Source organism: Meleagris gallopavo, chromosome 13 (genome assembly GCF_000146605.3).
Source record: "Meleagris gallopavo isolate NT-WF06-2002-E0010 breed Aviagen turkey brand Nicholas breeding stock chromosome 13, Turkey_5.1, whole genome shotgun sequence".
In the NCBI taxonomy this organism is placed as follows: domain Eukaryota; kingdom Metazoa; phylum Chordata; class Aves; order Galliformes; family Phasianidae; genus Meleagris; species Meleagris gallopavo.
In genome coordinates this window covers 2,885,100-2,910,401 of record NC_015023.2, presented here as the reverse complement: position 1 = coordinate 2,910,401, position 25,302 = coordinate 2,885,100, and the positions used below count along the sequence as shown (strand labels likewise).

The window sequence follows — 25,302 nt, the reverse complement described above, 5'->3', positions numbered from 1 at the left end:
GAGTGTCTGCCTCAGCACACTGTCCAAACCCATGGCTACATACAAGCACAACCAGCTGGGAGAGCTGCACTCTCTGAACTACTTGCAGAAATGCAAGGAGAAAACTGACACCAAATACAGCAAAATTTGGAATAGCTGGATGCACTTATGGAATGCAATATCCACTGTGAGCTGAGAACCACTTATAAAGCAGAGAGGAGGAAGCAAACTTAGTAAGCTCCAGCCAGCACTCCCTCAGCTCACAATTGACTGCACAGAACTAGAAGGACAGAGCCCACATTGTCCCATGTTGCTGTCACACCACCAGATCCCCTTAAAATCTGAGGGCAATGTCTATACAGCATATGTGCTGCAAATACAAAATGTCAATAGATTTGTAATATTTCCAGACTTCTAAGTGACTTTTCCAAGCACAATCTTCAATCTCAGCCCCTAAATTACAAATAACCCAACTTTTTTTTTTTTTTTTTGTTAAGCCTCTGAACCCTCATCTTTAACTGTCATCTTAAAATCTTTATCACAGACATGTTTTAACTCCTTTCAATCAAAAAATTGGTCATGAGAAGTGACAGCAGGCAGCTTTTCAAGCAGCCCAAACTCACACCACAAAACCACAAGTTCTAAAAATAGATGTTCAACAGATCCTTGAAGTGCCTCAGCAGATCCAAGTGCTTAACCTGCTTGATTTCCGATCAGTGGCGACTTTCCCTGGGGCTTAATCAGATAAAATATAAGCAAGCAAAACCTGGTGAGGAAGGGCTGGGACAGGGCAGGGGAACAGGCTGGATTTATTTGCTTTTAAAAAATAAAGTTAATTTCTCATTCACTTATCCCACTGCAAATTTTCTGTCCCTTTCAGGTAACATCATTGGTTCTGGGATCTTTATATCACCGAAAGGAGTTTTGGAGCACACTGGCTCGGTGGGACTGGCTCTCATTATTTGGGTGCTCGGCGGCGGGGTCGCTGCCCTGGGATCTCTGTGTTACGCTGAGCTGGGAGTTACCATCCCCAAATCAGGAGGGGACTATTCCTACGTCACAGAGATCTTTGGTGGGCTAGCTGGGTAAGTACACACCTCCTCAGAGTCACTGGAATACATGCTTACATTCAGTACTGTGAGGAAAAGACAGCCGACTTAGAAGAAACAGAATATTCATAAATAATCTGCTTTTGCAAAGTCACCCCTTCTGTTCTCACTCAAAATACCAACTTGCCCCTTTGTGGCACTACCAGTTCTGCCTTCAGACTGCAGGATGCTTTCACTTTCCTCTCCAACTCAATAAAAATCAATGGCATGTCCACATGACGTTCATGCGTGCAAGCAGTATGGCAGCACAGAGTGTTTGAGGGATGTCAGTCTGGGGCTGCTCCCCATAACCCAAAGCCCTCCATTAATTATTGGTGCAGAAGGCAGCAAATATTTCTATGGCATTATGTTGCAAGACCTTCCTGCAGCAGAATTCAGAAAGTTGCTTGGGGAAGAAGTCTGCCCACAGAAGCGTCCCAGGCTCAGGTCCAGCTTGCAGCTCCGCTTCCTCAGCTGCAGCTGTACAAAGCAACCAGCCATGTAAATGCAATGGAGGGATGCAAAAGAGAAATCAGGAAATGGTTTCTCTTCAAATATACAGCTCAGAGTAGTGGGGCTATGGGAAGAAGAGAGAAGTGAGAAGAGGTCATCCTTTATATTTTACTGTGTGTTTCATTGTATATTCAACAAGCAAAATTAGATTCCCCACCTGTACTCACAGCTTGGCAGAGGAGCACCAGAACCTTGTTTCCAGTTCATTAATTTGTGAGCAAAGAGTCCATGCAGTGTGTAGGTGCCTTGTTTACAAAAAATTAAATACAATAACTGCATCTGAAATGGTTCTGCAGAAGGGATACAGCTGCAGCACCTGCCTCTGGGGCAGGACGGCAGCTCGGGGGCAGCATGGCCCTTGAGTAATAGGAAAGTCCAGGAACACCTTTGGAAGAACAGAATGAAGACCCAGAGACAATGGGAAAGAGTCAAAACATAGCAGGGCTGCCCTCAGGTCAGCCTTCCAGAGGAGGAGGACAAGACAAGAGAGGACTATTCTCACAGAGACCTCAGCTGCTGCCAGGCTTTCTGCTTTTAGTTTCTGTTAGAAGTCATCTTGGTCCTAAATAGCACTTGTACATGAGCAAATGAGGTGCAGGGAACCCTCCACATGCTGCTGCTGAAGCAGCATGACTGAGCACAGTTCATTTACACACATATATACTTACAGGTCATAAAAAGAACTCTACCCAAAGTAGTAAATAAGCTTACTACACATCTCTGCAGAAGAAAACAAGTACATCAAGCTACATGGAAAAGCCACTATTTCTGTGTATTTTTGATAAATACAACCAGTATAGCTTTTACCAGTGCTGCTTGATAACTGAATATATGTCCTTACTATAAAATCACTATGTGTTGAAGTCAGCAAAGAACTCTATCCCAAAGCTTTGATAAATATTGATTCAAATTGCAAGTAAAACTTTCTGTATTTCTTTTGTTGTTGTCAAAATCTGAAGTTTCCAAGTAACTTAGGATAATATTAAAAATGATCAAACTACCTCAAGCTCTCATAAGCCTACTCAGCTTCTCCTGTGATCAAATGGTGTGAATAAGAGTTTCCATTTCAAACTGTTTTTCTTTGTTAATGACACCCAAGTACAGTACACTCGGACTTCATTTTCATTGGCTGCTCTGATTCCATATTTTATATTTAGTGTGACATCATTTGGGGAGCACAAGCACATCCCAAATATGTATTTGAAAGCGTGGTTGCACAGGACTGTTGGAGATCCAGATCAATCCATGCTGCTCACTCCTTTCCACAAGTAAGATAATTAGAATGCAGAAATGTCAGCATAAAATCCAGTTTTTGGTGCAGGAGTGATTTGCACTTGCACGTGAATGCCACACCTTTCTAAAAATCCCACAACAAATTGTCACTTATTGCAGAGTGTTAGTAAAATGAGGGAAAAAATACATCTAGAAACATTGTTTAACGCACATCCAAACTGATGGGAGGACAGTCATTAAGTTCAGTGGTCACTGCTCAGACTGAAGGTGCAGCACAGCAGAGGCCCTCAGATTGCACAGCAGCTCACAGCAGAGCAGGACTGGCTCAGAGATGCAAAGCAGGAGCTGCTCACCAGCCCACAGCTGCACACAGCAGCTCGGATTTCCCATGCAAACTGAAGCACTCCTACTTCCTGAGCACCAACAGAAGAATCACAAGAACAGATACATCTGCCTTTTTCTGTACATTCAGCTCTTGGGCCTTTTTCTAAAGACCTGGCAGCTTGTCAGTCAGCAGGGAGAGAAGACAGAACTTCTCAGGTTCTCAGAGTTCAGTAAATGAGTAATTGGTAAAGCTCATCAAAAAGGGTTCAGCCTCCAAACCCGCAGGTGTGAGAACACAGTCCTGGGGAGCAGTAATTCCACCCTCTCCATTTGAACAGCCTGGCCAGATCACCCTGCAGGTGCCATGGCATTTCCTGGCCTGAAATGGGCTTTGTGCTCCCAGCACCTCTGCATGCCCCTGGGAATTGCCCTGACAGAAGCACAGCCTGCAAGCCAGCTCCTCAGGCTGGGTGCACTTTGCTGGTAAGGGCATCCAGCAGTTAGGGCTGAGACCTCCTGCAGACAAAACTGCGGTACTTCATTACAGCAGATCTAAAAGAGATGTCTTTTGCTGGGGAAATCCTGTTCTTAATTCTTCCTGTACAGTATTCAACTAAAAGGTGGTACTTGAAAAGCAGCAGTTACTTAGTGGGCCCAGAGGGTTGGGTAATGCATCAGGACCTGTTCCTGCCCATCAGCCATAGCACACAGCACGTCCTGCCACCAGCACAGCACAAGGACAGACATCCCCAGACAGACGGATGTGCCATGCCTGCAGGCACCTGGGCTGAGCCACAAGAACAAAGCAAGGTCACAGCAGTGCTGCCCCAGCACCGATGTGATCTGAGCAACCAGCAACAATAGCTCTTTCTCAAAATTAGGCTTTGTGCAAGATTTACCTAAAAATAAGACAACACGGGGCCTACGTCTTAGTCAGGCTTCCTTTTATTTTAATACTATCTCTTCTCAGCCCTCTGTTTGACAGCATTACTTTGCGACCCTCTGTTAAAATTCTGCATTTAATTTAATTGGTGTGACCAGCCCTGCATGTATTTCAATTCAGCATGAAACAAATTGACTGTCAGAAATCTGTTAAATTATTCACAATCCCATTAAAACATATTCTAGCAGCTACCAACTTTAATGCACTTTATATTGCAACATAGAAGCAAGTGCCAATTTCGCCTGAAATAGTTTTCAGAGTCATTCTTCCCACTGAATATTTTTAATTGGATTCATTTCTGTGGTCTACACAAAGCACATTGGAGAAGACAAGCTGAGAGGGAGGAACCAGGGGGTTCTGCCCAGAAAACCCATCACCTGTTCCCCAGGGGAACACACAGCAGGGCTTGTTCCAGGGCAATCACACTGACCTCACACTCACCCAGCACCCCCAGAATAATAGTACAAATGACCGTATTGGCCTTTAAGACTTACTGAGTCCCCAGTGTCCAGCTAGGTGAGCAGAATCTGTGGAGCAGTCCCAGCCCAGAAACATCACCTTCAGCATAGCATGGCCAAGCCAGTTACTAGAGAAAACCACTCTGAACCATGACAGAAAGCATTAAGAACAAAAAAGGAGTCTCACACACACGCACTGGGCTTTAACAAACAGTACTGATATTTGGGGAACGTTTGCACCATGGCAATTTTTACTGAATTAACTCCTTGTAATCAATAAGGAAAGGAAAGCATCAGATTGCCCCATACTTCTCAGAAACAACAAGGCAAGGCAAAGAAGGTATTGAGAAGCACTCACCACCATGGCCAAGGAGCACCAGGAGTAGTGCTAGCATCCAGGGCAGCTGCACCAGGAAGGACATCCCAGCCCTGCTGAATTTAAGGGGCTGGCAGCAGGCAGGCACGCATGCTGGGAGTGAGCAGCCCCCTTAAGAGAGCAGCACAGCATAATCCAGAAATTATGCTGTTTTATTTGGAAATGTCATTTCTGACAGTGGCTAAAGCAGAGTACCCAATGCTTGTAATCCTTACTGTTTGATACATTCCTAAACTGCATTTCACTTAGAAATGTTTAAATTGAAATCCAGATTGTGCTTGGGAACATGGGAAAAGGGATGAGGAAAAGCAACAGTGGGTGACTGCTGGCTATGACTGAGATTACAGCTCTTGACCCCAATGTCTTGGATATTTTCCAAAGTGCAGCACAGCTGATTGTGTATTACTCTCCTCCAGCACACCTAGCCCAGCTTTCTTGTGCTTTTTCTTGTGTTCTCAGGTTTCTGCTGCTCTGGAGTGCAGTGCTTATTATGTACCCTACGAGTCTGGCTGTCATCTCGCTGACCTTCTCAAACTATGTCCTGCAGCCCGTGTTCCCTAACTGTATTCCCCCCTATAATGCCTCTAGGATCCTCTCCATGGTGTGTTTACGTGAGTATTTGCTTCTCGTGCACACAAAGCTTGTCTCATTTTGCAAAGGATCACTCAGCAAGGCTGGGCTGATGGCCCCAAAACCCAAGAGGCAGGCAGGAGTGTGCCCTGCACACTGGGGTGGCCAGTCCCTCCCTACCTGCCTGCAGGGAGCACAGCAGGCTGCAGCTCATCCCTGGGCAGCGGTGGCAGATGAGCTCACCCAGAGCAGGTTTCCTACCGCTGCCTGAAGCCCTCCTCATCTTTTAACATTCCCAAATGCAGGCATGTATGAAGTGCATACCACCACTGGCTTTGCATTCATTACTTACAGAGCTGGTGGGACTGGAGCAGAGCCACGGGGAAAGAAGACATTCTCTGTGTCCCATAAGGAGGCTGAAACCCCAGTTCAGGTAGCAGATTGAGATTCTGAGCAAGCACAGCCCTTCGAGCTGGAGAAGCCAGGCAGCAGAGCCCCAAGGAGGAGAGCTGTGATGGGTGCTCCTCTGCAGCTGGGCACCTCATAGGGCAAGGCCAGTCCCCTCCTCTCTTCGATTATGGCCACGCAGGAACTATGCAGCAGTCAATGTTTTACAGCGCTGTGTGTGTTCTTAAATAAACATAATTTCATTTCACTGAATTCAGTCTTTTGCTCTCCAGTACTCCTGACCTGGGTGAACAGCTCCAGCGTCCGATGGGCAACACGCATTCAGGATATATTTACAGCAGGAAAACTCTTAGCCTTGGCCCTTATCATTACTGTGGGCTTCATACAGATCTTTAAAGGTACTCTGTGAGACAGCTCCAACACGGGTATGGTACTGTTGCTACACTTGCTTCTCTCACCTTCCTTAAAAAGCAACCCAAAGGGACTGCAGGGCTGTGGAGCAGTCTCTGTGCTGCTGATTGGGCTCTGGTTGCTGCGAGTGCTCTCTGGGCTGGAAGGAGATGAAGAATGACATCCCACACAGCAGCTGTGTGTCCCAGTGGAAAAGCATTTGTCTTGGGTGCTGTTGAGGAATTTATTCCTGGCACAGGTGCACTGGAGGTTTATCCTCTGTGTGACAAACATATACGAAAATGATGGCAATACAGAGAAATGAGCTGTATCTTCCCTAAACATATTCCTTTCTGTCCTGCGCTGTTGGTTTTGATAAAGGGGAAGTGCATCTGAAGGTATTTTAGAGTGGTTACAGAAAATGTATGATTCGTTGCATGGTCTTTAAATTTTAAAGTGCTCTGAGTGCAAACTGATAAGCAGTGCTGGGCCCAGTTCAGAAAGATGCCAAATTCATTTTGGGCACAGTCTGGTTTCCTACAAAAAGCCACTTGTAAGATTGAGAACTACAAAATGCCACCTTCTTAAGACGTAAAAATGTCTGACTGAATCACCAACTTAATGGAAAGCAGAGAGCACAAAAGGCTCGTGACATTTTTATTATGTCTATGATGAGTCATGCATAGAAAGATGAAATAGGGCATTTAGAGAGCAGGACTATTTCTCAGTGATAACAGTCCCACAGTCTTGATAAATCTTCCAGCCCCATAGATATTTTTCCAGTAGTTCTACTAAACAAAATCAAGTTCTTGCAAAAGTAAACAGCATTAGGAACAGACAGGAGTTTACCCCATCACAGAACCGCCCACCAGCAGTGTGTACACAAAGGCAGGTAGCAGTACGTCGCAGCAGTGGTGCCAGCATTGTGGCAATTAGATGTAGAGCAATGCCTGTGCGTGCAGAGCCCTCTGCCTCCCCAGGACACGCTGCCACAGAGAGCACCACGAGTGCAGTGCTAGCCTGAGCTGACTTGTGGAATATGAAGAGCACAAAGTCTCAAACCCAATCAAGCAATGAAAAAAAGGAAAGAAAAAAAACAAAATTTCACCTATTTCCTGGTGTCTCTGGTGGGCAGCACTTCCCTCAGGGGAAGGCGTAAACTCTTGCTTGTGCTTTCTGTGCAGGAAACTATGAAGAGCTGACACCAAGCAAAGCATTCAATTTTTGGATGACTCCATCTGTGGGGCATTTAGCATTAGCTTTCCTTCAAGGGTCGTTTGCATTTAGCGGCTGGAACTTCTTGAACTATGTAACAGAAGAGTTGGTTGATCCCCGCAGGCAAGTATCCCTTTCCACATCATCCACTTTTTTTTTTTTTTGAAGTGCTGAGACATTCAAGACATGTGATAACATAACTCATTTAATAAGCTGCAGCGATATCATGACTGGTGTGTCCTATAAGACTGGTGTGGCTAAAGGAGAGGCTTTTTGTTTGGAATGCAAACAGGCTAGTTAATGAAACACCATGCTGAAATTAGAAACAGACTGTACAAAGTATCAATTCAATTCAAACGACCTATAGACAAAGCAATGTCATCGTGGCCCTGACCAAACATACAGTGCATCCTTAGCAAAAAATTAGCCGATGAGACATCACACATATCTATAGGGAGAATCACTGTCTCTTGTCAGAAACATGTTGGGTTCTACTGCAAGTCACTTTGCTTTTTCACCCAAAGGGGATGTTATACAAAGATCTTAATGAGAAGATGGGAAGGCACCTGACCTGCAGGCAGCGCTCCCTGCCCTGCACCTGTACCACAGCGCGGCTGCAGGACCTACCCCTGGAGTGCCCCATGTCAGCTCTCTGGGGGCTGTATGTGTGGGAAGGAGCACCAGCAAGCAGGGGGAGAGAGAGGGAGAACAATTCTACTTTAATAAAGCAAAGCTCAAACGTTTCAAAATTTCTGAGATGACAAAGTGGAACGATGGATGTGGAGAGCAGCTCTTGGAGCATCAGCTATTTGTGGGCATGCCACGCACACAGCAGTTAAACAAGCAGAAGTTCAAGCGCTTGCACAGCCTGGCTAGGAGTGAATGAAAGCTGCCGTCTCACCAGCAGCCCTGTGCAGGCCTTCACACCAGTGAGTGGGAAAGTGCACACCCAGAGTCCTTGGCAGGAATAGAGAAAGATCAGCAATGTGCTCCTTCCAAAAACAGCAGCACTGTAATGGGTCACCACAATTTCAAACCTGAACAATGAAAAGTTATGACTTTTATAAGGCAAATATGGCCTCAGTTGAGAAATGAAAAGGAAAGGGAGGGTATAGACTTAAATATTATTTTTGCAGCCTCTAAAGGGAAAATAAAATATAAAAAACTAATTTGGTAACAAAAAAAAATCTTCCAATTTTTACTAAATCCACTCAGGGTCACAAAGATTACTTTTCTTCTGTTTGTTTTTTAACTTTTTTCCAAGTGTAACACAGAGACAAAAGTGCACTACTGCATTAGACAGAGATTTGTTCAGCTGCCCACCTCTAAAGAGGGCTCTGAACTGGCAACTGAGTAAAATATTCACTCCTGGAAGATACCACAGCATTGTAGCAGATGAACCTACGCAGCTGGTTGAGTGCCCCAGGCTGTTATTGTGGTCTCGCTGTGTATGACTGTAAATTCTTATCTATCCTCCTAATTCTTTTATTAGGAACCTACCTCGTGCCATATTCATATCCATCCCATTGGTGACATTTGTGTATACGTTCACCAACATTGCATATTTCACTGCCATGTCACCCCAAGAGCTCTTGTCCTCCAACGCTGTGGCGGTAGTAAGTAAACCATTCCCTGGATGTCTAAAATACACTTTGATTTCAGTTCTGTGCTTTGCAGTGTATTTCAGTTTCTCTGCCTTCTGTTGCTTTAGACATTTGGTGAAAAGTTACTGGGCTATTTTTCCTGGGTTATGCCAGTCTCAGTGGCCCTATCTACATTTGGAGGAATAAATGGATACCTTTTTACCTCATCAAGGTTAGATGGAGTACAATTTTATGAACATTATCTAATTTGGGGAGGGGTGTTTTAATTTGATTTGCTAAAGAAATGCTAGCTAGACATTTTGGATGTTATAACATGGTGAGATCATTGTTGGGCAGGTTGGATACATTCAGTTATGAACTGCTCTTTTTCAATCAGCAAATGTAATATTGAATCACAGAATCTCTTGCAAAATAATCCTTATGAGCTGCTAAAAGCATCTGCAGATGTGGAATAACTCGCAGTAAGAGCCAAACACAGCTTTAGTATGGAACCAAAGCAATTTTACATCAATAATGTTCCAGTAGCTACAAGCTAAAGTATGCTGGAAAAGGATTTGCAGGGCCTGGTTCAGTTCCCAGTTACAGGCATCACTCCCGCAATGAAGAAGCTCCTTTCAGATGCTTTGCGTGCACACTGATGATAGCAGGACCAGAATCTTCAAAGTCTATTTGTATTAATTGACCTTTCTAAACTCAATTTAAAAGTTATGAATTTTTTTTAGAGGAAGCAATCCAACTCTGAAGTACCTTCGGAAAATTATTTATCTGAGCACTTCCACAATTATCATGAGATACAAATCTAAATGCATGTGTAACACGTTATGCATGTTAAAAGTGAAATCTTAAGGCACATGAAACCTTAACCAAAGCCCTTTTGACACTGGAAATATTATCTGTGAGATTTTTGGTGCTTTAGTGACATATGGCTAATCATCTCACAGCTTCCCTGTGTTCATGGATAAGCAGGCAGTGCTGCTGGCAGATGGGGACTGGCAGATTTCAGTCCTCATCCTCAGAGATAACTGGGCAACTTAGATCAGGTGATTTCACAGATGACATTAGCCATTAAAGGCCTCCTACATAGAATGATTTAGATGAAACAACTTACACCAAGTTATTCACAAATCTCTAGTGGAAGTGAGAACCAAGCTATGGTCTCCCCAGCTTCAAACCAGCAGCCAGAGAGCAGCTTCCTTCTACTCCAAAACCCACGAGAGCAGTTGAGATTAGAGACATTGTACAGCTAGATATTGAAAAAGCTGTTTTATGTGCAGTGGATTAGTGCTCCTATTCTCATTTGCAGGTTATGTTTCTCTGGTGCCCGAGAAGGCCACTTGCCAAGCTTGCTTGCCATGATCCATGTGAAGTACTGCACACCCATCCCTGCCCTGCTCGTCTGTGTAAGTTCTGTTGTCCCTGCCCCATTGTTCTTTACGCTGCTCAGACCTGGGCAAGCTCTTAGAAATACTGATTCATGGAAAGGAGAGCTGCCCTTGCAGTTTGGAGTGATTCCCTGGTATCTAACTCGAGCTGCAATTTTGGCCCAGTTTAAGTTGTCATCCCTACTGGGGAGGTAGAGAGTGTCTTCGTCGAAAAACAAAGATACCTCATTTAAGAAAAAATGAGATCTTTTCACCAATTTTGCTGGCTTTCTGCAAATATTTAACATGGAGGAAATCCCTGTGGTCTCTGCTAATCCCACTGTGGCAGTGCTAGTATAGACTCTGCTGCCAAAGCCAGAGACAAGGCAAGACCCAGGAAGAGCACAAAGTGAGCAAAGTATCCTGTGAAGTATGAGCTGCAGTGCTCTGAGGACCTGTTGTTTGATTCATATTTCTTTTCTGTGAAAGTAAATCAGCCATTACTGCAGCCCTCCATGAAGTATCTGCTGAATTAATACATTAGGCAAACAAGAGGGCCACCCAAGAAAAGTAGAAAATGTTCTGAATGTTGGAAGGTTTTGGCTGGTTAGGCTGCTGTTTTCCTGCAGGAAGATCTTTTTCCTTTTCTTAGACATTGTGAATTTCCATGATACTAATGACTGATGGAAGTCGTTATTTGAAACAAATACACAGCTTTAGCAAGAATAGAGTTTATGAATATGTGATGAACGGAATATGTGATGTTTTGTGGCAAAGAAGATATTAAAGAGCAAAATGACCCTTGGTGCTGCAGTCCCTGAGTGCACAGCCCAAGTAGGGGAATTCTCTTAAGGGATCTGCTCAAAATGTTGGCTGCATCAAAGCCAACTGAAGATTTGCCACTGATTTCAAAACAATGAGGATTTGATGCAAGATGCACTAAGATGCACATTTGCATGACTCTCCTGGCTCAAACAGCAATTCTGGCACAATACAGCCAGACATAATTTCATCAGATAAGCCTTCTGCACATTCCACTTTCTGGACAAAATACCTGCACAACTGAGGCTTATGGCATTCCCAGGGCTCAATGCCTGACCACAGATATCTCGTTCACTGCCTGTACAGGATCTGGGGGCAAACCCCACAGCCCATCTGTTCTGCCTTGAGCAAACAGAAGGCACTGGCTCCATCCCAGCCTCACACCAGGCAGCTGAACTCTGCTGATGCTGACAAAGCAGAACTTCTTTGTCCTTAGAAATACATCAGCTCAACCAGCATACTGAGTTCCTATGCTGTTTCACTTTGAAATAGCCATACCACGAGCAGGCTGCCTGCACCAAGCAGGCCTGATAAATCAGGCGTATGTCAGCCTCTCTCTCAGTCTGCTCCAAACATTTCCCTTAAATTATAGTGCAAATTACAGAACCAACACTGCATATCAATTCATCATTTGAAGGTACTTCAATGCAGCTCAGAGTATATCAAATACTGCAATGAAATATTAATTCCTTAACAAATAGAAATGTAAAAATAATATAGTGTAGGCAGCTACAATAGCAAATGAGGTCAGACCTCAGGAAATCCTAATTAATACATCATGTTCTCTTTTCTTTCTCAGCGAATTGCACCTAGTTTTTTCATGCAGAAAGCTTTCATTGTACACAGAGAAAGACCTTTTTATCATCACCAGTGAGACCTATATTTTTACTAATCCTTCCAAAAATGAAGGGTCCAAGCTAAATACAAAATAAACAGACTGGGTTTTTTGCAAGACAGTGAAGTGACAGGCTCTCCTGACCACTGTGTGTCAGGCTGCCGTCAGGCATAGCAAACAGGGGAGGAAACACACACCCCTCTGCAGCCCAGTACCACTCAGGAATTACACCATTTGGTGAGCAGCTCTGACACATTCATGTCACCTACACAAGAAACATTATCACCCCAAGCACCTTCAGTGCAGAACCTGTTAGTGGCAGATGTGTATCTGCCAGCATTCACCTTCCAGAGGAAAGTAGGAAACGTGTTATGCCACACTGGTATAAAAACACTGCCCTATTTTAAATGAATTTTATAGTGAGACAGCTCAATATGCTGAAATCACTCCCAACTCCACATAGCTTTGAGGATTTTAACAGAGGAATGGAAAGTCCAAAGGGTCATTTGACTGTGGTGGTGCGTAATTACTGGTGCCAGTAGTACAGAACTCCTCCCTCCCTAGAGACCTTTATTATTAAAACAGCTAATTAAGGAAAAAGAAGACATAAGCAAAAAGAGAGCCTGAAGTAACATGGAGCCAAATTCTGAAAGCTCTGTAAAGGGATCTGGACATTTCATTTCCCTCAGGCTTTGGCCACCAGGAGACAATGTTTGCAGGATGAATATGCAGTGTGAGGTGGAGTTCATGCCTGGGATACCAATGGGCAGATGGGGCAGGATATGAGAAGCAACCCTATGAACCCTGAACCAGCTGTCCTAACTTCACAGAGCTATTCAGAAATAAACAAACAAGCAAAACTACACATGTTAATTTCCATCATCTGCCAGTTTCCTGAGTAATGCTCAAGAAATTAATGATGTTAGTCATCTGCAGCATGAGCCATAGGCCACTGGGAAGAAAGGGCAAAGCTTTTATTCTCTATAATACATACAGGACACCTGCAATAAAGTAATGCACTGATCACAGACTATTAGCCTACAAGAAACCCCTCTTGTCTCATAATAGACAACTTTCTCTTTGCCAGAAGTCCTCATTGTAGAGTCCAAAAGGTTTTAAAAACAGAAATTGGTGGAGTGCAGCCGTTGAAAGCAGGTACAGAAGTGTCCAGCTTAGGCAGCACAGTAGGACCGTAAGCAAGAAGAATTAAGCTTAAACTGCTTTTAGGTTTTTAGCTTGTTTTTATTGCTTTTAAGCTATCTTGTCAGTAATAATTCACGTTAGATCACCTTTCTTTCTTTACAGTGTCTGGCCACTCTTATCATCATGCTTGTCGGAGACACGTACACACTAATCAACTATGTGTCATTTATTAACTACCTCTGCTATGGAGTGACAATTATAGGCCTGATCGTGTTACGCTGGAAGAAACCCAAAATCTTCAGACCTATTAAGGTGAAAATGTTAAAGCTAAATCTCTCGGCTGCAATGCAAAAGGCATGGGAGGAACCAATGAAAACCCTGTGCCTTTCAGTTGTTTTTTTTTTCCTTTGGAAAATCAGTTCACTTTTAAATGTAATGGTGAAGTTTCAGTTTCAAACCATGCCCCAAAGCACCACTAGTATAAAAACAGGATACAAAGGCTTCCAAAAACAAACTTGCTAGTTTGGGCAAGCGACAGTGGCAGAAGGAAGGGGACACAACCCATGAGGCTCTCGATGCCACAGCTCTCACTGCAGGCCCAGCGCTGCCCTCACTCTGCAGTCATGCTCTGCTCTGCTCTCTCCCTCCAGGTGAACCTCCTCATTCCTGTCACTTACCTGGCATTTTGGGCATTTCTGCTGGTCTTCAGCCTATACTCCGAGCCAGTTGTCTGTGGAGTCGGACTCATTATCATTTTAACTGGAGTGCCTGTGTTTTTTCTTGGAGTCTACTGGAGAAATAAACCAAAGTGTGTAAATAGGCTAATAGGTAAGCACTGCTGCAGTGGCTTGGTGCACTTTTTGGGTCCACTGCTCGTGGCCTGCAGGGCTCAGCCCCCCCCCCCAATGCCGAGATCCCAGCAAGCTCAATCACTGCTGGCATGCACAGCCTTCAAACCCGCACACAAAGCAGGCCAGGTGCTGCTTATGGGTGGAAATACTTCAGTTTTAAATTAGAAGGAATGACAAGCCACCAGGCAGACAGGCACATTGCAGGTGAGCCCTGGACAGGATGTAACAGATGTATTTTTGTGGCTGTTTGTGCAGGTAACTGTTTTCTTCATCACTTGCCATATTCACTTCCACTTGTGCCCCTGTGCATCCTCCAACTCACTCACCACAGCCTCAGCGAAAAGCAGATGCACAAGAGTATCACTTACAGCACATAGAGACCAAACGAACCAAACAAAAAGAATAATAAATGACAGAACTCTGCCTGTCCCTCACCCTGCTCTCATCCCAGCAGCACTGCAGAACCCCTGCACGGACAATGAATTATTTCTCACTCAAATAACAAGAAAGCCTTGCTTTTTCCCCTCACATCACAGTGCACATGTTGCTTGTGATTGGGCTGCGCTTGGCTTGCAGCTGTTCTGTGGTGAGGACTTTCCCTGAGCAGGCGCAGCTGCCCGCCCAGCTGCAGCCCAGCTCCCTCAGCCTCAGTGCGACCGCTGGGCACTGGCACTACCTCAGGGACGGCCCAGTGTGCCTCTGGGCAGCACGAAGGGCTCTCGCAGCAAAGGGACATTCCTAAAGGTGCCTAATTTTTATCCACCTGTGTTTTGCAAACACTGACGTGTCACTTCACTAGAGGTGAGCAGCCAAAGGGAAGGCAGGCGGTGCGGAGGGGCCAAGACCTCTGTAGGGAAGATGGTCGCTGGGTCATGCACTGTGTCACACAGCGCTTGAGCCACTGTGCTAACCGCCTCCCGTGCTAACCGCACCCTTGCTCCCTGCAGAGTCGGTGACGTGCTGGGGACAGAAGCTGTGTTTTGTGGTGTACCCCCAGGGTGGGGCGGCCGAGGAACCTGCTGCCCACTGCCACCTGCCTGCCAGCGACAAGTCCCCAAGGAAATAGCAGAGCAGCCTCTGGGGCCAAGGGGGCTTCTTGTTTACATGCCCATTTTTGCAAAAAGATTTTCTGGAATTAAAAAAAAAAAAAGTTTTAGCGAATAGTGAGCTACACACTTCATGACATCTGTAGCTTTTAGTTTTTCCCTAAGAAAAAAGAAAGGAAAAAAAAAAACAGAAATAAAATATGAAATAAGGTACTGGTTGTTTCTTTTTTGGCAGCACACTCGCTCAGCGGGGAAACGCAGCACAACTACAGCTCTGAAATACTGATTCTAGCAGCCATAAGGGACTGTTTGAGACTGAGAGATTGGGGCATGTAAAAGCATTACTGAAGTTCCCCATCACAAAACCACAATGAAGAAAGCCAGGGGAGAGGAGACGTGGGGGCAACCCTGCTGCTGCCCCAGCATAGGCACAGCCCAAAGGATCATTTCTCCGTAGGACAGCTGGTGGGGCTGTCCCACCCACACAGCCAGGGCTGCAAGGAACAGGGGAAGCATGTGGGACATGAACAACCCTAGGTTATTGTACAAAAGAAATCAGCATGAGCATTCAGACATCATTTGGTGTGATAAGACCTCAAACATCTTCATTTTTGAAACATTTTTGCTTGAGATCCTGCACAACAGGGAGATCTTGAAGAAGCCAGGAACAAAACCCAGTGCTACTCTTTGCTATGAGTCAGATGACAGTCTTCATTTTAATGGTGCTCAGAGAAGCAGCAAGTCTACATCATTCTCACATCAGATGCTCTTTAGAAAGTGTTTTGCATATTTTATTTGCAGCAAACACTAAAAAAAAATATAAAAAATCTGGTTCATACATTCAATAAATTCAGAGAGATCTGCTGCTGTAGCAATATGGCCACTTTCACACCAAAGAATCTTTTGAAAATGCAAAATGCAGGAATAGCTCTAAGCAACATTTTGAATAGCTCCTGTTCTTTTGTAACTTTTGAAAAATAAAAGCTATCACATTCAGTCGCCTTGGCAACAGCCACAGGAATTTAATTCTTAAAGCAGCTCTGTGTTAACGGCCTTGGTAGAAAAATTAGGGGTTCATTAATCTCTTAGTTTGTCAGGTACCATACATTGTACAAAGATTGAAGAATAGACTCAAAATATGGGGTGAGTTCAAGGAAAGTGACTTTCCAGTACAATGCATTATTTAGAAGTATTTCTATCTTTAAATATTTGTCAATGTCTGTCCAAGCCTAGAGATGGTACACTGAAAAGAAACACAGTTTATAGTCTTCTCCCTCTATAAAGCTATTAATCGTAAGATGTTAAAAATATATATTTAATTAAAGAAAAATGTGGCTTTGTGTGTACGTATACACACACATCTTAGGTACCAATAGAAATGTATGAAACCTATAACTGCTACCTAGGCAATCAAAGACTAACTTAAAGAAGCCACTGCCTCACAGTTGCTAACTAGCTTGGGCTCAAATTTTCCCCGACTGTATTTCAATGCTCTAAAACAAAAAATGTTTGCCTTTAGATCAGAAGGATGAATTTAAAACAGTAGGGCTGGGTAGAGCTTATCTTTGAATTACATACTACTCTCCAAAAGCTGTTTCAAGATGTCTCATTTCATTTTAAGAAACAATTTCATCTGTGCTCCCAACATCATGTATGTTATTTTTCTTAAGGCTTTGCAAAAGTTACTTCCTAGTGCACACTATTTCTAGCCATAGAAATCAACATACGGAGCTCAGAAGACAAGTTCATATGCTGACTGAAATCTAGCAGTGTGCTCAACTTTGTTCAGGTATGACTTCTTCAAAAAATGAAACAAAAATCCCAGAGAAAACTATTACTTCTAAGCCCACTGAACAAAAGCAAAATCCCAAGACAGCTGACACTACAAATATCAAGAACGCTGCGTGATTCAATGCAGAAAAGCCAGCCCTTTCCAAAAGAAATGTTTTGTAATTTTGAACTATTTGCTGTGGTGATACAACTCTTGCTGATTTTTGTTTCCTGCAGCATTTTGATGTCCCCTGTATTGATAAATAAATCATGATAACCTGTGCATTAGCTTTTCTGCTCTGAAGGAGAAATTCCCAAAGAAAACAGAGCAAAGAACATCTCCACCTCAGCAGCAACAAGTGCACCTTCTCCAGGTCATTTTCTGCAACTAATCCATACAATTTTACAGTCATCTCCATACAAAACAAACTGGCACCACCCTCGCTGAATTACACTAATAGGAACAGCAGTGTTAAAATGAGTTTAAAGCTTAAAAAAAAATCAATCCGTTTCTATACAAACCTGTATTTTACATACTATTATATTTATGTAGCTGCATACATACACAAAGTATGAGAGGCTACAATGCAGAAAAATACTCTGCTGTTCATTCTTTTAGTGCTGGCAATACCATTCAGCAAATTTCACAGTAGTAATAGAGGTGATGCAAATACTTAGAAAAGTATCACCTTTAAGTTAGCTTTTGAGACTGAAGCTATAGGAGCAGTACTGGATTGTTCTTATTGCCTTATCACCACACGATTATCGCAGATCACATCATTGTGCCATGCAGTGCACATGACAGCGGGAAAACAGTCTGTCTCCCAAGAAGGATGGCATCCAATAGGCAACAGGAGCTGCGGGGGCACAGGCAGGAGAACACAGGACTAATGAGGCAGAGCTGCGCAGCACAGCTGCTCCTGCAGGCCTCACTGCTCTCAAATGTTTTCATGACCTTGGTATGGGAATTGCTGTTTCCAGTTGACACCGGTACATCAGGCAAAAGACCTTGATCTCAGCCCAAGGTCAAGATAGAAGACTCATATCAGTTCAGAGCTTTTACCCAACTCAGCAAGAATTCATGAGTCACTGTGTATTTAATATTCTATACACAAGCATATTAATTGGAAGTAATTTTACAAATACGTATTGAAAGATACGCAACAATCTTTCATCAGCCGAGCTCAATGATTTGCTGTCCCACACAATTTTCAGAGGTCTTCAGGAAAGATTTTCTCATTTTTCATTCTCTAATCTGCAAATTCTGGGAACAAAATACATTTTCTTCTTGGCTCTTATGAGAGCCAAATGAATGACAAGACAGAAATTACTGAGCTTCTGAAGTATGCATTATAAATAAAAGCTTACATTTAAAAAAAAAAAAAAAAAAAAAAGAAAGTGAAGAGTAAAGCCTTGCTTGGAATTTGTCTTTTCCTAAATCTGAGTTCCGATTGCTTTGGCTCCTCGCTTGGGAGCAGGCACCTGTGTGGAGCAGGGACTGCCTCCTATTACTAAAAGCAAAGCACCTTTTGTTTAATTTTAAAACTTCTCATTCCTCAACACTTCTTACCGGTGCTCTAACTTCAACTATGCAAGAAGCTTCCGCATTTGGACAAATGAGAAAGGAAAATCCAAGGAAAAGGATTTGAAAGCAGACAAGGGACACTGTTTTTATTAGAGACCAAAAATAAATGTCTTATAAACCTGGGATAAGAGATAGGAATAGAAAGGAAGGAAATTTGGCACATCAAAGCAGGAAATGTACGAAGTGCAAAAAAAAAAAGGGAAACTTCCACTACTCAATCCAGCTGAAGCCAAGAACACAAGAGCCAGAATCTGAAATGAGAAGGGTGGTTATTTAACAATTTGCTATGTTAAGACTAACAAGAGACGTGAGATGAGGCATGCTACCTGGAAAGTTTGGGTCATGGACGGAGAAGCTGCATCTAAATCCTACTGCCTGCTCGGGAGATGAAAAGACGTTTCCTGTTCTTAAATAAGCAAAAGCAATTCTTCTCTCAAAAACCTGTTAAAAGAAATACATAAATAACTTAAGACTTTTCAAGCTAGCTCCTTGGTTTGTCACAAGACACATCTGTTGTGCTACATAGGCTGTCAGCAAACACTGCTGCAGGTGCACACGTATCATTTATTACTCTGTCTCCCTTTTATGGGCTCTATTCATTTCAGCCACGTTTACATCAGTATTAGGGTTGTAGTATTACTGCTTGTGTCACTGTTATTGAAGCTGAATTAGCACTTCATGGTGAAGCAAAGCAATCATCCTTCCTGTAAGGTGGTGCACTGTCAGCCCCCTATATCAAGCTGTGCCCTCCTATCCTTCATGGTTATGGATAAATCCTGATGACCGTGAAGTCTGTACAATTCTCTACTACACAGATAAATATTTCCAAGTTGGTAGAGCAAACTTCTGCCAACACAAAGGAATTCAGTCTATGCCTTCTACTAAAAAAAAAACAACCACAGCAGAATAGAGCCAATGGTTCCCTCCAAAGACATCAGCAAACACTGGAGAGAGGAAGCATCAGCAAAACAAACACAGCCCCCAGCAATTGGCAATGAGGTGCTATATTTCAGGAACAGGGTTTTTTGTCTTTTTTCTCTGCAACAGAGTCATAAAGAATCATATACTCCACAGCTATGTATTGTTATTTGGGGTATGTGTCTTTTAAAGACATCTGTATACAACAGGAAATTGCTACTGGTAAGATTTCATGTGTATTTTCCAAAAAAACTGATGCACATCCACAGCTTCAGATACCAGCAAGAAATATACAGCCAAGAAAAAAGAACTACCAGCTTCAGATCTTCACACCGAAGGCTCATAACTGACTCAACATATGGAGTCAGCAATGGGCAGTGCTAACAGATTGGCACCCTCAAGTGACAGTCAGAAATCCACAGTCTCTGGACACATTAAATTTTATTAAAAATTAAGAGATTGAAGCAAGAGCAAAGTATGATGATGCCCAGCATCTTACTTGTATTGTATCATTGTCCAGGAACCAGCAAACACAGGTAACCACGATGCCATACCTGAACCATACATCTGTACATACATTATGGTAAAATGTATTTCAGTGAATATATACAACATTCACACACACAGAAAGAAAAAGAAAAAAAAAAAGAAAGGCAGAGAACAGAATAGAAAACAAGTACATCAAGTCGATTTAAGGGATGTTACAGAGTCATACACAAGTTGGAAAGTGTTGCAATTTCAAATAGAAATAGACCCCATGTTTTAATAGCAATAAGAGAGTAAGAGAGCACTTTAGTCGTGATGCTGCCTGTGAGTGGTTGTTCTTAGTTCAGGAAAAGTCTTAAGTATTCCTCTCTACTCAGAGTTATTTTTAGGAAACTGTTTTCTAGGGAGACTGGACAGTGGAGTTTTGTAGGGTTTTTTGGTGTTGTTTGTTTTTTTAAATCTTAAACAGTTTTTCCCTTCTATGAAAATACTTAAAGAACGCAGAAAAGCATTATTAAAATATTTTTTTTAAAGATAAATTCATTAACTCATTAGGTTACAGTCATTGAAGTGCAACCATATTTTTCCACTGAGCAAAGAATGAATTTTTCTGTTCACACTTCTGGCATAGTAGCAGTTTTCTGCAATTTTTTTTTTTTTTTTAGGAAGTTCTGAATATAAGGAGGCAGCTTGCATGGAACAGAAGGTGGGTGAGCTTCAATGACAGTCAATTCTCTGCTTAATGCTTACAAGAGGTGGAGAAAGGAGGGACAGACATATACTAAGGCAGACTCTGACTTTTCCCTCACGTATCAACATTTCAACACATTTGTTTGTACCCACAGCACACATGTACATGTTTCTTCTGCAAAACTGACTCTTGCCTCCAAGGAATGAACTAGGGGAGTAAGGAGAGAATATTCTACTGCAGAATACAAAACATAAGTGTTTACAAAAGCACCAGGCTTGTATGTCTCATTTATGCAAGGCTGTAAATTCCAGCAGTGATGGCTGTGAATATTTCTGTACACTTCAAGCATCAAATTTTCATTAACCTGGATTTTTGTCAGTTTCTAAATATAAATTCTTCTCACTGAATTTTTTGGCTGAGTTACCAAATGGATCAGTACACAAAATATGCATTATATATGTAAGAAATTATGTTAAGTTACACCTTAAAAGAAAATACAGTTCAGGGTTGTTCCCAGAATATAGAGTAATTTGAAGTATATATTTCAACTCTAACATTTCAACATATTTTAACTTCAAGAGCCTTACAGTGATGATAATTTAAGGCATAGAATGATCAAAATTATTTTTCTATAGTAATACATTTCTGTAAGAGAATTAAATATACACTTACTCTGAAGATCCTTCATATCATCACAATATTCACCCTGAAACAATCCTCCTCCCCACTAAGATTAGGCTTACTGTTTTACAAATAAAACTCCTAAGTATTTAAAGTTACCTCTAGGAAAAAAAGATGACACTAAAACCTGCAGCCTTCGATGCAAACAATCTGGCAGCACGATGACTACAGTACACGGCAAAGGTGGAATGCATTTAAAATGTTTATAAATGCTACGAAATTAACATCTCTTTCAAAGCTTCATTTTCCTTGATGAAATGAATTCTGATCACAAAAGCACTTGAGAAGAAGTGAGTGAATAGTACTTACTTAATGTAATTATGACTCTTGCTCATTACGCATTTTGCTACAATCCTTTCTATGCTCTTATAGACTCTGAATCTTCTGCCTTTGGAAAACACACTATGAAAGCAATTTGCAACTGAAGACAAAAAAAGTAATTTCAAAGTCATTCTTTCACATTACATTTCAGTAAAGCAAAAGTCTTAATGCTTATTTTTTTAAAGCACTCCCAAAGGAAGATTCAGGGCACGTATAGTCCATTAAAAAACATCTTTGACACTTCAATGTAAACTGTTCACTGCAAAAGCCTGTGAGCTGTGGACAGCACACCCCACTTCTACAGATGCCCAAATCCACCCCAGCTTTACAAGCTGAAGTTACCAGTTAATAACTTCAGGCAAGTTGAATTCCTACAGCATTAAACAGCATCAGAGCACTTGGATACTTACAGAGGAACAGCTGAGATAACTTCTTTGTTAATTTCTGTATGTAGCATTCTAGTTTGTTACTGCCTCACCACAGGGCTGAAACAGAGCTCCTACAAGGGCAGGAGAGGAGCCTGGCCCACGCTGGTTCACGGCACCATTCTATCCACTGCAGCAGGGCCAAACTATCAGACATAACCAGCTGTGATTCTGCACCAGGTCACTCCTGCTTATGCAATATCACCCTTCTTTCAGGTAAATAACTTGCTTGCTTCTAATTGCACTCTAAAAAAAAACACAAAAAGGCACCAGTTTAAAGCAGTATACAATTCACACAGTGTCAGCTTTGGAACTGGCACTGTCCTACTTCAGTCCTTAAGAGAAAGTAAAAGCAAACCCCTATAGTTGTCTAGAAAAACAAGTTCCAAAAAGCTGCACCTAGGAAGCAGAGCAAACTTGTGAAGTAGATTTTATTGCAAAATAAAGAATCCAATCCTGACAGTTACCAAGGGCTCAGTGCTTCCTATTGCAGCCAGCCGTGAAGCTCAGAAACCTTCAGAGCACAACCAAAGTGGTGTAATCATAAAAGTCCCTGAAATCAGAAGAGAGGAGAGGAAAAAGGGTAGGAAGACAGCAAGTGATTCTTCAACCTTTGCTACATCACTTTGAAAAGAGTAAAATATGACAACTAAAAAATATTGTTGCAAATAGGGTTCAATGCATTTCACTTGTTCTGAACATTGCTGATTTCTTACTTCAAAGCCATAGCAGATAGGAATATTCTGAATACTTTATACAAAAACTTTGGTTCTAGTGGATGTTTCAAGATCTATATAGCCATCAAAACATTTCTGAAGGGAGCAAAGGAAGCAAGCTACTTCTAGAAAAAGGGAACAACAAAGGATTTTATTTCCTCTCAAAAAATTTAATGATATTTAATTATTAAATTTTAGTTAAATAATGATGCCTAAAAGGACAATGTTATTTCTTGACCAGTACTCAGTCACAACTGGTGCCTGCTCCGAGTTCCAACAGTGTTAATTTCTGTAAGATCACTTGAAAAAGTAAAGAAATACCAACTCCCTGAATGGAAAGTAAATAAAGCACAGAAGAAATAAACAGTGGAGATGCCTCCCAACTACAGTGACACATTCTTGCTCTCCTAGCCCCTGACATCACATACTGGCCTACTTTTGCCCCCACTGGAGTTTCAGGAATAGCAACAAAGAAAAACTTGTCCCATTTAGTCCTGTGCTGTACTCCCTGGGGATTAAAGCACACCAGTTTTGATGGACAAAGCTGAGAGCACAAGCCACCTAAAATCAAAGTGCACAGTCATATAAACAATGAAGTTACAAAGTTTACAGGGTCAAAACAAAAGCTTCTACTAGCAAACAAGTAAAGACTCATCATCACTTGTACTGATTTCAGAGAGGGGAGCAGAGGACTCTAACATTGGCACTTCCACAGAATGGCAACAAGCCGCATGAATACCCAAAGGCTCCTCCCGATGAGAGCTAGGGCAACACCGGTTTTGTCCATCCACTTGGATATGAACATTCAAGGGGCTATCTGAATAAGCAGACTCCCACTTTTTTAAGGGTAACCTACATGGCTCTTCACTTGGTGGATGACTTCTACTTAAATTACTGCCCTCTGGGACAGTCCTCCTGGGTGCTGACCCTCCATGGATCGCTTCTGTGACACTTTCAGACAAAGGATCTCTGAAAGACTTTCCTGAATCCACTTTATTGGGCTGCTTGAGCTCACTGCCTGAAGTCTCAGCACCTACAGATTTATCTGCGTGTCCAGACTCAGGCTCTGCTTGCGCAGCAGTGCAAGTGTTCTCTAAGACATTCGAAGGCAATGGCTCAGTGATTTCAGTCTCTGGTTGCAAGGTGCTACATCCAGCTTCTTGCAGGTCACTGGCGTGGGTGTCTGCCTCTAAACTAGGTCCTTCAGGTGAAGGTGGAGGACTCCTAATAGTCCCATCAGCATGGTTGATGATTCCATCACCCAACGTCGTCTGCGAAGTGCGGGCAGGTGTCAGGAGTGGGATCTGTCCCCTCACCCGAGGTCTGTGGAAGAGTCTGTTCCAAAGTCGGCCAAGGCGCCGCCGAGACGAGCTTCGTCGTGACGAGTGACGTCTCATCTGCCTCCTCATGGCTGTTCGGATGTTCTGCAGCACGGAGGCCTGTCACACAGAGGTAACTGATTTAGCACACACTCAAAAGACTTCTCCCATAGCTCATTCACTAAGATCTCCATTTTAAGAGAATTCTCCTCATTAAGTTTGTATTTTCTAATGAACTATTAAGAATGTCAAAGCTAGCTCTGTCTGTACCAAAACATTCACCATTAAAATGTTTCCTTAAGGAGCTTAATTTCTTTTTGTTTGCCCAGCATGATGCTCCACACTTGCTATCAGATCACCACCAAAGAACAGGCTACAGACCACCAAGTCCTCTGTCATCAGCAATAGCAGAGGATCCTCAAAACAAGGTAACAGTGAAGAAAGGCAAACATATAGCACTACTGCACCTGAGTAACAAGCTATGAGCGCTTTATCACTCTTGGAACTGCATCACAGTGGGATAACTTTAACAGTTTGTGAAAGATTTTTGAGAGCTCAACAATAAGATATCAGTATGACTTAATGGCTTCTAGAGTTTCCCAAAAATACTGTTAGAGACCTACTTTCTTATCACTTCACACATTCACAGTTTCAGCTTGGAAAGCTTCCTTTTTTTTTTTAATTTACTCTCTCTATCTCTGTTCATTCTGTCTTGACATACAGCAAAACAGCATATGTTTTTCTCACTGCTGTTCTCTAGCAAACATATTTAATGTGTTCAAAACTATCCACAGCACCAAGATACATGACCATGATTCTACAGCTCAAAGTAAAACATATATATTTCAGTAAGAGCATTTCCATACAGTTAGCAGAGCTTCTCTGCTACTGACAGAACACAGTTCCAGATCAGTTCTAACTTATAGCAGTCTGGCTGCTAGTAGGTTCATCAGCACTCATGTCACCATACTTGTGATGCATTGTACACAGGGAAGTCTTCGACTGGGGGGATCAGTCCTTGTGCAATCAGCTGCCCATAGGAAGGTGGAGCTTCCCGACGCACAAATTCTGCCTCAAGTCGTGTCATCTGGGTCTCAAATGCTCTGGGAACAGAACCACAGTGGGGAAAAAAAAAAAAAACCAGAAAGAGAAGTTACAGTCAGTTGTCCTGCCTCCTCTCACGTTAACCCACAGACACAGTGCAGAGGGCTTCAAACTAGCAGCAAAAAGG

General features: G+C 42.6%; 2 protein-coding genes across 2 annotated transcripts; one reads left to right on the top strand and one right to left on the bottom strand.

The window, feature by feature from the left end:
* Positions 1–558: 558 nt before the first annotated feature.
* SLC7A10 (solute carrier family 7 member 10) lies at positions 559–15,789 on the top strand. Its single transcript, XM_031555428.1, has 10 exons — positions 559–1,064; positions 5,374–5,525; positions 6,165–6,290; positions 7,467–7,620; positions 8,990–9,113; positions 9,209–9,312; positions 10,405–10,501; positions 13,425–13,574; positions 13,913–14,090; positions 15,061–15,789. The coding sequence occupies exons 1-10, from the start codon at positions 631–633 to the stop codon at positions 15,177–15,179; spliced, it is 1,638 nt and encodes a 545-aa protein (XP_031411288.1). The 5' UTR covers positions 559–630; the 3' UTR covers positions 15,180–15,789.
* A 4,065-nt stretch (positions 15,790–19,854) lies between these two features.
* LOC104912926 (low-density lipoprotein receptor-related protein 3-like) lies at positions 19,855–25,204 on the bottom strand. The gene is made up of 2 exons (XM_010717746.3): positions 25,042–25,204; positions 19,855–24,191 (listed from the first exon to the last, which is right to left on the bottom strand). Exons 1-2 carry the CDS (start codon positions 25,156–25,158, stop codon positions 23,385–23,387), a joined length of 924 nt encoding a protein of 307 aa, XP_010716048.1. The 5' UTR covers positions 25,159–25,204; the 3' UTR covers positions 19,855–23,384.
* Between the last annotated feature and the right edge of the window lie 98 nt (positions 25,205–25,302).

Excerpts from the sequence above, each read along its gene's own strand:
- SLC7A10 (XM_031555428.1), top strand. The coding sequence starts at position 631 with ATGTTCAACAGATCCTTGAAGTGCCTCAGCAGATCCAAGTGCTTAACC. Across the intron at positions 5,526-6,164 it reads CCTCTCCATGGTGTGTTTAC|TACTCCTGACCTGGGTGAAC; the intron begins GTGAGTATTTGC and ends TTTGCTCTCCAG. Across the intron at positions 6,291-7,466 it reads CTTCATACAGATCTTTAAAG|GAAACTATGAAGAGCTGACA; the intron begins GTACTCTGTGAG and ends CTTTCTGTGCAG.
- LOC104912926 (XM_010717746.3), bottom strand. The coding sequence starts at position 25,158 with ATGACACGACTTGAGGCAGAATTTGTGCGTCGGGAAGCTCCACCTTCC. Across the intron at positions 24,192-25,041 it reads CTGTGTACAATGCATCACAA|GCCTCCGTGCTGCAGAACAT; the intron begins GTATGGTGACAT and ends TCTGTGTGACAG.